Source organism: Camelina sativa, chromosome 12 (genome assembly GCF_030686135.1).
Source record: "Camelina sativa cultivar CO46 ecotype springtype chromosome 12, ASM3068613v1".
In the NCBI taxonomy this organism is placed as follows: Eukaryota; Viridiplantae; Streptophyta; class Magnoliopsida; order Brassicales; family Brassicaceae; genus Camelina; species Camelina sativa.
Genome location: NC_141891.1, coordinates 32,977,928 through 32,990,427, shown reverse-complemented (window position 1 = coordinate 32,990,427; position 12,500 = coordinate 32,977,928). Strand labels below are relative to the sequence as shown.

The 12,500-nt window shown below is 34.4% G+C and overlaps 1 protein-coding gene across 1 annotated transcript in view; it reads right to left on the bottom strand.

The window, feature by feature from the left end:
- LOC147932951 (ATP-dependent Clp protease proteolytic subunit) overlaps window positions 1-1,279 on the bottom strand; it is a 2,454-nt gene extending 1,175 nt beyond the window's left edge. Inside the window, exons 1-2 of the mRNA XM_087479118.1 lie at window positions 1,112-1,279; window positions 1-232 (exon numbers count right to left, since the gene is read on the bottom strand). The exon at window positions 1-232 is cut by the window's left edge and continues 62 nt beyond it. Coding sequence (XP_087335244.1) covers window positions 1-232; window positions 1,112-1,182 — 303 coding nt within the window. The 5' untranslated portion in view covers window positions 1,183-1,279. The remainder of the gene's footprint in view (window positions 233-1,111) is intronic.
- Window positions 1,280-12,500: the final 11,221 nt, after the last annotated feature.

Here is a 12,500-nt window from a genome sequence, read left to right as displayed (position 1 = left end):
TGAAGCGGCCAATCCCATGCATATTGTCTGTACATCGGGTCGCACAAATTGCATAGTATCATAAATAGCCATTCCAGATATTACCCATCCACCAGGAGAGTTTATAAACAAATAAAGATCTTTGGTATCCTTTTCTATACTGAGATATATCATAAGACTAATAAGTTGATTCGAGATTTCGGTATCAACCTCTTGGCCTAAAAAAAATAATCTTTCTCGATAAAGTCGGTTGATTAGGATAAAATTTTATTCCTTAGGAGCCGTACAGGCACCTTTTGGTGCATACGGTTCAACAAAAATTGTGAAAAAATCAATGTGTCGATTCCAACCTCCCCTTTTTTCATAGAAGGTTTTTCTTTCTAACTTATAACGGAAGGGCTTGCTCCCAAAAGTAAAAGAAATTTTTAGTTTTGGCGCCTTTTATTAGATATTATAATCCTCTAATAAAACGATTGATTAAGCCTGTCAGACTCATTTGATTCATTGATATTTTTTTTTTCATCGAGATTCAGTTGAAATGGCGATGGTTTTTTCTTGTTCCTGAATGGGCTTTTTACTTTTTTTTATTCCATTTTTTAGGTTTATGCTCTACCCCGAGTAAAAGGAAAAATTTGCCCGATTTTGATTTGCACATATAGGACAAATAAACTAAATACCGCGTCTTTTTTTACTACTCCTTCGTTTTTTTTCAATTCATTTCTTTCACATGTCTTCTGTCAAATAGTCAACAAATTTTGAATTATTTTATTTAATTTGAGCAACAGTTTTAGATAACCCTGTTTCAAATTTTTTATAGAATTTTTATCAGAATTTTGCATATCATATTAAGTAGTTAATTATAAAAATATTATATATTAATTATCAATTGGGTTTTTGCTAAACGGAGCCTGGATACTTCATTTTATTAGTCCGATCACGTAAACCATAAAAAAATTTGATAATCTAATATCAATCTAAATACTCCCTGCATTTAATTCCACTTTATTTTTTGCGCTTCGCGTTACAAATTTTTGATAATTCAATCAATCGTTTCGAGCGAAACAGAGGATATCTCAATCGAGGGAGAAAATGGGTAAATCCCATATAGCCCGATATATCTGACAAGTCGCACTATATGTCAACCCAAGATGTATCTCCTTCTCCAGGACTTCGAAAAGGTACTTTTGGAACGCCAATAGGCATGAAATGAAAAAAAAAGAGAATGAAGTTCTCTATTTCACTTTGATGTGGAAACGTAAGATTGGGGTTTCGGTTTTTAATACTATTATCCTTTTTTCCTACTTTATTAATAATATTTCAATTAATTATATTTAATACATAAGTTGAATAAGCTTAAATAAAATATAAAATAAAAGTAAAGTAAGAGAGAATGAATAAAACTAAAGGAAATTTTTTACGAACGGGCTTCTGAATGATCAATAACAATAGCTATCTTGGTTCATATAAAATAGGATTCACCCCCATTGCGTATTGGTACTTATCGGATATAGAATAGATCCGCTTCCCTTTTTTCTATGAATTGAATTGTTCCATTATTACTAACAGAATAGAACAAATATTAATCCTTTCTCCGAAAAAATTACCTAAAAAGGGGGGGTACATAGCATAGTTTTTTCCAATGCAATAAAGTTACATAGTGTCTATTTTTCGTTGATAAAGGGGTATTTCCATGGGTTTGCCTTGGTATCGTGTTCATACTGTTGTATTGAATGATCCCGGTCGTTTACTTTCTGTTCATATAATGCATACTGCTCTAGTTGCTGGTTGGGCCGGCTCGATGGCTCTATATGAATTAGCAGTTTTTGATCCCTCCGACCCCGTTCTTGATCCAATGTGGAGACAAGGTATGTTCGTTATACCTTTCATGACTCGTTTAGGAATAACCAATTCGTGGGGCGGTTGGAATATTACAGGAGGGACTATAACGAATCCGGGTCTTTGGAGTTACGAAGGGGTAGCCGGAGCACATATCGTGTTTTCTGGCTTGTGCTTCTTGGCAGCTATTTGGCATTGGGTATATTGGGATCTAGAAATTTTTTGTGATGAACGTACAGGAAAACCTTCTTTGGATTTACCCAAGATTTTTGGAATTCATTTATTTCTTTCAGGAGTGGCTTGCTTCGGTTTTGGCGCATTTCATGTAACAGGATTATATGGTCCTGGAATATGGGTATCCGACCCTTATGGACTAACCGGAAAGGTCCAACCCGTAAACCCGGCGTGGGGCGTGGAGGGTTTTGACCCTTTTGTTCCGGGAGGAATAGCCTCTCATCATATTGCAGCAGGGACGTTGGGTATATTAGCGGGCCTATTCCATCTTAGTGTTCGTCCGCCTCAACGTCTATATAAAGGATTACGTATGGGCAATATTGAAACCGTCCTTTTCAGTAGTATTGCTGCTGTCTTTTTTGCAGCTTTTATTGTTGCTGGAACTATGTGGTATGGTTCTGCAACTACTCCCATCGAATTATTTGGTCCTACTCGTTATCAATGGGATCAGGGATACTTTCAACAAGAAATATATCGACGAGTTAGTGCTGGACTGGCTGAAAATCAAAGTTTATCAGAAGCTTGGGCTAAAATTCCTGAAAAATTAGCTTTTTATGATTATATTGGTAATAATCCAGCAAAAGGGGGGTTATTCCGAGCGGGTTCAATGGACAATGGGGATGGAATAGCTGTTGGATGGTTAGGACACCCCGTCTTTAGAAATAAAGAAGGGCGTGAACTTTTTGTACGCCGTATGCCTACTTTTTTTGAAACATTTCCGGTTGTTTTGGTAGACGGAGACGGAATTGTTAGAGCCGACGTCCCATTTAGAAGGGCAGAATCAAAATATAGTGTCGAACAAGTAGGTGTAACTGTTGAGTTTTATGGTGGTGAGCTCAACGGAGTGAGTTATAGTGATCCCGCAACTGTGAAAAAATATGCTAGACGGGCTCAATTGGGTGAGATTTTTGAATTAGATCGTGCGACTTTGAAATCCGATGGTGTTTTTCGTAGCAGCCCAAGAGGTTGGTTTACGTTTGGACATGCTTCATTTGCTCTACTTTTCTTCTTTGGACACATTTGGCATGGTTCTAGAACCCTCTTCAGAGATGTTTTTGCTGGTATTGATCCAGATTTGGATGCTCAAGTGGAATTTGGGGCATTCCAAAAACTTGGAGATCCAACTACAAAACGACAAGCAGTCTGATGCAACATTGCTTTTTTTCTTCTAGTTTCTGTTTGCGATTTTATTTAATAGGTAGGGTACTGTAGGAATCTTTATTTAAATCGCTGCCGTTTCTTTGACTCTTTTTATAGAGGGATACTCCCAAGTAAACAAAACAGGTATGAAAGCTATAATTGTAAACCACGATCAAATTTATGGAAGCATTGGTTTATACATTTCTCTTAGTATCCACTTTAGGAATAATTTTTTTCGCTATTTTTTTTTCGGGAACCACCTAAAATTTCAACTAAAAAATGAAATAATTTTTCATTATCTTCATTGACGTAATCAGCCTCCAAATATTTGGAGGCTGATTACGTCAACTAGTCCCCGTGTTCCTCGAATGGATCTCTTAGTTGTTGAGAGGGTTGCCCAAAGGCAGTATATAGAGCATACCCAGTAAAACTTACAAGTAACCCAGATATAAAGATGGCGACTAGGGTTGCTGTTTCCATTATTATAGAATTGAAAGACCACACTGGATCTATGCTAAGATCATTTATTTACAACGGAATGGTATACAAAGTCAACAGATCGTAATGAATACAAAATAAGATTTATGGCTACACAAACTGTTGAGGATAGTTCTAGATCTGGTCCAAGAAGCACTACTGTAGGGAAGTTATTGAAACCATTGAATTCCGAATATGGTAAAGTAGCTCCTGGATGGGGAACGACCCCTTTGATGGGTGTTGCAATGGCTCTATTTGCAGATTTATAATTCTTCTGTTCTACTGGATGGAATTTCAGTTAATTAGACTGAGAAGAATCTTGAAGTTCTCGCTTTTAGCTCGATACAAAAAAGTAAAGTATGTAGGTCTAACAATTTTAGCCTATTAGCCTTCGGTAGTTCGACCGCGAAATTATTTTCTGCATTGTATATTTCCGGAATATGAGTGTGTGACTTGTTAGAATTGACCCTACGGATAGTACAGAGAATGGGGTCTGTCATCTTTATCAAGATGGTTTTACTTCGTCGGATATTCATTCGAGTATCTGGAGCACGAAATAGATCAAATAGATCACAAAGTATTCGAACTATGATTCATACTTAATACTCAGACCTCGTAGCCGGACTTCTTTCCGTTCTATCTTATAAACTTTAATAAATCAAAATAGTTTTCTGCTTTTAAACTCTTATTTGGATCAAAGGACAAACGCTTCTTTGTATTTTATGTTTTTAGTCATTATAGCTTTTTTTTGATTGAATAAGTGATGATCCAATGGTTCTCACTCAGTGAACTTTGGACTTTGAAGGTTTCATTGAATTATCGTGGTTCTCGTATGAATCTGAGGTTTCAATTGATTAGTTAAGTAGGGTCTTAACAAGAGAATTCCTATCAATAATAAAGAAAACAAGAAGAAATCCCTATCCCCGTTCCATACAAATACCAAATAAAAAAAGACAATAAAGATAGGTAATCTAGAAGATTCAAGAGGCCTGTAACGATCAACACAACATAAAGACGAATGAGCTTACTTGATTTTTTGGCATTTAACCACAAAGACGAGCTTTCGCATTTTGACTCTTTCATATCTTTAAATAATATTGAATGAGAGACAAGTTTAAAACTTTATATTCCATATCTGTTTCAATAAGTATTTGGGTCTTTTTTTGTTTGAGCTGTACGAGATGAAATTCTCATATACAGTTCTTGGAGGGGGAGTAACCTTGGTTTACCTATCTCAATAAAGTTTATGATTGGTTCGAAGAACGTCTTGAGATTCAGGCGATTGCAGATGATATAACTAGTAAATATGTTCCTCCACATGTCAACATATTTTATTGTCTAGGTGGAATTACCCTTACTTGTTTTTTAGTACAAGTAGCTACGGGATTTGCTATGACTTTTTATTATCGTCCAACCGTTACTGAAGCTTTTGCTTCTGTTCAATATATAATGACTGAAGCTAACTTTGGTTGGTTAATCCGATCAGTTCATAGATGGTCGGCAAGTATGATGGTCCTAATGATGATCCTGCACGTATTTCGTGTATACCTCACCGGTGGTTTTAAAAAACCTCGCGAATTAACTTGGGTTACTGGTGTGGTTCTGGGTGTATTGACCGCATCTTTTGGTGTAACAGGTTATTCTTTACCTTGGGATCAAATTGGTTATTGGGCAGTCAAAATTGTAACAGGTGTAACTGACGCTATTCCGGTAATAGGATCACCTCTTGTAGAATTATTACGCGGAAGTGCTAGTGTTGGACAATCCACTTTGACTCGTTTTTATAGTTTACACACTTTTGTATTACCTCTTCTTACGGCCGTCTTTATGTTAATGCATTTCCTAATGATACGTAAGCAAGGTATTTCTGGTTCCTTATAAATAATATAGAATATAGATTATAGATATTTGTACTTACTTATTACTTGGTGAAGGAACGATAGTATTTTATTGCTATAAATATGGATTATTAAAAAAATAAGACATGTATTTGGATATTTCCCTTCAACTCCACAATATTTTATTATTTTTTTGACATAAAAGGTTGAAGGGAATTCTATGAAGAGATAATGGATTATGGGAGTGTGTGACTTGAACTATTGATCGGGCCGTGCAGAAATATGACTTTATCTGCTACATTGGAATTCCCAACCAAATGTGTCTTTGTTCCAACCACTGTGTAAGCCCCATACAGGGGATAGGCTGGTTCACTTGAAGAGAATCTTTTCTATGATCATACCCGACGCTGTCGTGGATGAGTGGGCTCCGTAAAATCCAGTAGATTAAGGGATGGAACATAATCCTGATTATGTTTTTAGTTATTTTGGACTAAAAAAAAATAATTAATAGTATGTAAATGCATTCATTTTCTCTGCATCAACACGATTTATGATACTATCGGAGTGAATACAGGATCTAATGAAGAGTAGAGGGTAGACTCCATTAGTAACAAGTAAATCCTTTGTATTTGAAAAATCTCGATATAATTTTTGAGATTAAGGACGAATTGATAAGGTATGAGACGACCCAGAAAGCACTTAATCATGATCAACTTTTTAAGCTTACGTGGGTGTTGAGCATTTACCTGTAAGAATGGAATTTCTGGAATCTTTAGTTGCAATAACTTTGGAATCGGATAATTCTTTTTTTACATATTAAATACTTGTGGATAACATATATATTTTTTGTATGTATTCATTTAGTTTGATTAATTCTTGCTCGAGCCGGATGATAAAAAATTATCATGTCCGGTTCCCTCGGGGGATGGATCCATAAGAATTCACCTATCCCAATAACAAAAAAACCAGATTTGAATGATCCTGTATTACGAGCTAAATTAGCTAAAGGTATGGGTCACAATTATTACGGGGAACCCGCATGGCCCAACGACCTTTTATATATTTTTCCAGTAGTCATTCTTGGTACCATTGCCTGTAACGTAGGCTTAGCGGTTTTAGAACCATCAATGATTGGTGAACCTGCGGATCCTTTTGCAACTCCTTTAGAAATATTACCTGAATGGTATTTCTTTCCTGTATTTCAAATACTTCGTACAGTGCCTAACAAATTATTGGGTGTTCTTTTAATGGTTTCAGTACCAGCGGGATTATTAACCGTACCCTTTTTGGAAAATGTTAATAAGTTTCAAAATCCATTTCGTCGTCCAGTAGCGACAACCGTCTTTTTGATTGGCACCGTGGCGGCGCTGTGGTTAGGTATTGGAGCAACATTACCGATTGATAAATCTCTAACTTTAGGTCTTTTTTAATTAAATTTATTCAATTGTAAAATAAAAGACGTGGGTATCTAGGGAGTAGTCATTTCCAAATGAATTCTCCCTAGATACATATCTAATTCATTTCATTAATTAATTAAAAAGGGTTCGACTGGAAAATAGAAATTACGTTGAAGGTTTAAAATCCATTTCAATTTCAAATTGATTTTTTAGTCAATTTTTTTTTGAAACGCTTTTTCTATTTTTTTTCTAGAATGTCTAATATCTTTTTTACATCTTCTACGTGAAAATGTTCAATTTTGATAAGGTCTTCTTGACTGTTATTCAAAAGGTCCAATAATGTATGTATATTGGACTTTTTGAGACAATTATAGATTCTGGGAGGCAATTCTAATTGGTCAATAAAAATATATTGAAAGGCTAGTTCTTTTGTTTTTTTTCTTAGGTTAACTAATCTATTATGAAAAGGAAAAAAGGGTAAAGTAACTTGATGTTGATTGTTCTCTAAATAGAACGTTTCTTCTTCTACATGTAGAAAAGGAATAAATAAATTAATCAAATTCCGGGAGGCTTCATGAAGTGCTTCTTTAGGAGTTAAACTTCCATTTGTCCATATTTCTAGAAAAAGAATCTCTTGTTTTTCATTCCCATTCCCATAAGAATGAATACTATGATTCGCGTTTTGAACAGGCATGAATACAACATCGATAGGATAACTTCTGTCTTCAAAGTTATTTGACATTTTTAGACTATATCCGCGATTCCTCTCGATTTTTAATTCAATACACAAATCTATTGGTTCCGTTAAGGTAGCTATATGCTGTGTATTATCAATGATTTCCACAGAGGGCGGTAAAATTATGTCTCGAGCAGTTATATATCCAGGACCTTGGACACAAATCAGCGCGTTGCGCGTTCCATATAGATTACTTCTTAATACAATCTCGTTCAAATTCATTAAAATTTCATGTACTGATTCTTGAATACCTACTATGTTAGAATAGTCATGTGGTATGTTCTCAGATTTTGCACGTGTAATACATGTTCCTTCTATTTCGCCAAGTAAAGCTCTTCGCATCGCAATGCCTATTGTGTCGCCTTGACCTTTCATAAGTGGAGACAGAATAAAGCGTCCATAATAAAGACGTTTACTGTCTCTTCTTGATTCAACACACTTCCACTGTAGTGTCCGAGTAGATACTTTGACTTTCTCTCGAACCATAGTAATTTTATTTGATCAGATCATTGAATCGTTTATTTCTCTTGAAACCCTTTCATCCTTTAGTTAGTTCTATACACGTCTTTTTTTAGGGGGTCTACAACCATTATGTGGCATAGGGGTTACATCTCGTACGAAACTTAAAAGTATACCGCTTCTACGAATAGCTCGTAATGCTGCATCTCTTCCGAGTCCAGGGCCTTTTATCCTTACTTCAGCTCGTTGCATCCCTTGATCCACTACTGCTCGAATAGCATTTCCTGCTGCGGTTTGGGCAGCAAAAGGAGTTCCTCTTCTTGTACCCCGGAATCCACAAGTACCTGCGGAGGACCAAGAAATCACCCGACCCCGTACATCTGTAACGGTCACAATGGTATTGTTGAAACTTGCTTGAACATGAATAACTCCCTTTGGTATTCTACGTACATTTTTACGTGAACCACTACGTGTATTTTTACGTGAACCAATTCTTAATATAGGTTTTGCCATATTTTTTCATTTCACAAGAAATATATGGATATATCCATTTCATGTCAAAACAGACCTTTTTTTTCCAGCTCTTTGGACGTGCCGTTTCCTTTACGTGAGTTCGTTTAGTAAGATTATCCTTGTCTTTGTTTATGCCTCGGGTTGGAACAAATTACTATAATTCGTCCCCTCCTGCGGATTAGTCGACACTTTTCACAAATTTTACGAACGGAAGCCCTTATTTTCATAGTTGTTATTCCTTAATTCTGTGAATATATTTATTGGTGGACGAAAAAAAGGTTTCTTGATATTTTTGAATCTTGAATTGTATCTTCGTGAAAGGAATGGTTGAAATTAAAAAAAACCACTTACTCATTTGAATCCTTGTTATGGAGTCTAGAAAATGGCTGTCCCCTGATTAATTTATTTATATCTAAGAACTTACTCAAAATTTTACTTTTTTATCCTATAGGTATACCTAAAATATGTCGAATCCTTTCAGAAGCATGAAAAAAAATCTTTAGTATCTAAACAAAATCGAAACATGCCGTTCTGAAGTTATTCAGAAAGAAAACTTTCATTAATTCATTTTTTCTTTAATTTCATTCGAAGTAAAACATCCGAAACTTTTTTGAACAGGGTTTTTATTACGCAACCCCCCCCTTTTTTCACAAATCGTAAATTCCAGATATCTAATTTTTATATTAGAAGGATTACCATATATAACACAAAATTTCTCCGCCGATTCTTTTTAGTCTAGCTTCTCGGTCTGTCATTATACCTTGAGAAGTCGAAAGGATTACAATCCCTATTCCGCCTAAAATTCGTGGAATTCGTTGAGAGTTAGAATAGATTCGTAGACCCGGTCGACTTATTCTCTTTAAATTTAAAATCGTTTTATAGGATTCTTTCTTATTTCGTCTGTGTCTTAGGGTTAAAATCAAAAAATATTGGTTGCTTTCGCGATGTTTCCTCACGTTTTCGATAAAACCCTCTCGTAAAAGGATTTTAACAATGCTTTCGGTGATGTTAGTCGATCCTATCCGAACCGTACCTTTTCTATTCATGTCAGCATTTCGTATAGAGGTTATTATATCAGCAATAGTGTCTTTACCCATGATAAGTTAAAATTCCTTCTTGTTCTATAATTTTGATATAATCAACATGTTCTTTTTCTTTTATTTATATATAGATATAGACGAATTATATATTAATATATGAATTAAATTCTTAATATTTTATTATTAAGGGTATATGCGTGATACACAATCTATTAATTAATTTTATTTCAATACCAGTTTTTTAATCCTATACTAAACTATTGATATTTAGATCTTATAATACCTCAGGAGCTAATGAAACTATTTTAGTAAAGTTTAATTGTCTCAATTCCCGTGGGATCGCCCCAAAAACTCGAGTTCCTTTTGGATTTCCTTCTTGATCAATGACAACTGCGGCATTGTCATCATATCGTATTATCGTCCCATTGTTACGTTTGAGTTCTTTACAAGTACGTACAATTACAGCTCTAATCACTTCTGATCTTTCTAGAGGAGTATTTGGTATTGCTTCTTTGATTACAGCAACAATAACGTCACCAATATGAGCATATCGGCGATTACTAGCTCCTATTATTCGAATACACATCAATTCTCGAGCCCCGCTGTTGTCTGCTACATTCAAATAGGTTTGTGGTTGAATCATATCATTTTTTTTGTATCTCTTCTTTTAATGCAAAGGACGAAGTAAAAAAATATTGTTTGTCAAAAAAAAAAGAAAACTTATAATCTTTTTATCCTTAAATGTTATTTAGCTTTTTCATTCTATACTCCTATTCAGAAATAATGAATTGGGTTTTTATAGGCATTTTTGATGCCGCTATTGAAATAGCTTTTCTGGCTATATTTTCGGGTACACCACCCATTTCATAAAGGATTTTACCTGGTTTAACCACAGCTACCCAATACTCGGGGGATCCTTTCCCAGAACCCATACGCGTTTCCGCAGGTCTTACTGTAACTGGTTTCTCTGGAAATATACGTACCCAAATTTTTCCACCGCGTCGTACATTTCGTGTCATTGCTCGTCGCCCTGCTTCTATTTGTCTAGATGTGATCCAAGCGGGTTCAAGTGTTTGAAGAGCATATCTGCCAAAACAAATACGATTCCCACGAGAAGATATTCCTTTTAGTCTTCCTCGATGTTGTTTACGAAATCTGGTTCTTTTTGGGTTATAGTTGATGGGTTTTTTCTAAATTAGAAATGCCATCTCTACTACAGAACTGAACGTGAGAGTTTCTTCTCATCCAGCTCCTCGCGAATAAAAGGACTAAAAAAGTTTGTATTACGATATAGATGTAGTTAATGATTAATTCTATTAATCATGGTATTAAATTTCATCTGATTTCTTCTAAATTTTTGTATGTCTTTTTCGAAATGGAATCCAAGATGAATTCTATTTATTTAAAAATAACGTAATATCATCATCTTGAATGTCGTTTTTGTTAGAGTTAGAATATTCTAACAAATCCTTATTTTCTTTTATCTTTTTAAAATTTTTTTTACTTGAAAAAAAAAAATATTCGCCGGCGAATATTTACTCTTTCAATATCTACATTAAGTTTGATGTTTATCCTAGGAAATATCAGAATAAAAAATCAGAATAGATAATAAAGTTTCTGGTTTATTCCGCCATCCTGTCCAATGAATTACTAAGATTTGTTTTTCAATAGAATCCTCTATATTCATGGGTTCCGTCGTTCCCATCGCTTCTTGATTAATCATTAGGCCCGAATTCTACAATGGAGCTCTTATATGAAATTGGGAATTTCATTTTTTAATTTGTTTTTGAGTCAATTTTCTCAGTTTTTTTTGGCTCAAGGCTCTTAATTTTTTTTGTTTTCAGAACAGATTTATCTAATTATTATGAATGAATCTGTATTGATGCTTTATTACATTGCTTTTCTTACAGTGACCTCATAGACTTTCCAAATTGGAATCATATATCATTAATATTCATTTTTTTCTCTCTTTCTTTCATCCTTCCACTTATCCGCATACTTTTCGATTACCTTTCAGAACGTATAATCATATTTCTTTATTCTTTTTTTTTTATTCAGTTGCTACAATGATATGATCAATTTATCATATCTTGACTGATTTTTTTATCCAGATAATGTGAAGCAATGAGTTGCTTAGGTTATTTATTAATGTTATAGTTATTAGTTACTGTTATAGGTAAGTTCTTTTTTCTTTTTTTTTATCTTAATCTAATCCTAAACCAACGAGTCACACACTAAGCATAGCAATTATATCAAAGGAGTTTTGATGGAAATTTTTATTCAATCTTATAGAATTGCTGATTTTATTCTTGAACATAAAAAAGAAGACTGCACTTTTTTATTACTGTATAGTGTTATACTACATAGTTTTCGTTTTTTATCGTTGGATAAAATGTAAAGATAAAGAAAGTTTTTTTATTCTTCGTCTACGAATATCCAAATTTTTATTCCTAAGACCCCATAAATAGTTCGAACTGTATAGGAACAGTAATCAATTTTAGCTTCAATTGTTTGTAAAGGAACTCTGCCTTCTCTGATCCATTCAACACGTGCAATTTCTTTTCCGTCGATACGCCCTGCAATTTGTACTTGAATTCCTTTTGTATTCGCCTGTTCAGTTAATTCAATAGCTTTTTTCATTGCTTTTCGAAAAGAAACACGATTTTTTAATTGTCCAGCTATAAATTCTGCAAGAATATTAGGATCCCCATACGGATTGGAAATTCTGGTAATAGCAATGTTGAGTTTTCTATTGACACAATTTAGTTCTTTTTGAACATTCATCTGTAATTCTTCGACTCTTCGGGGTTTATCTTCAATTAATAATTTAGGAAATCCCATATAGATTATG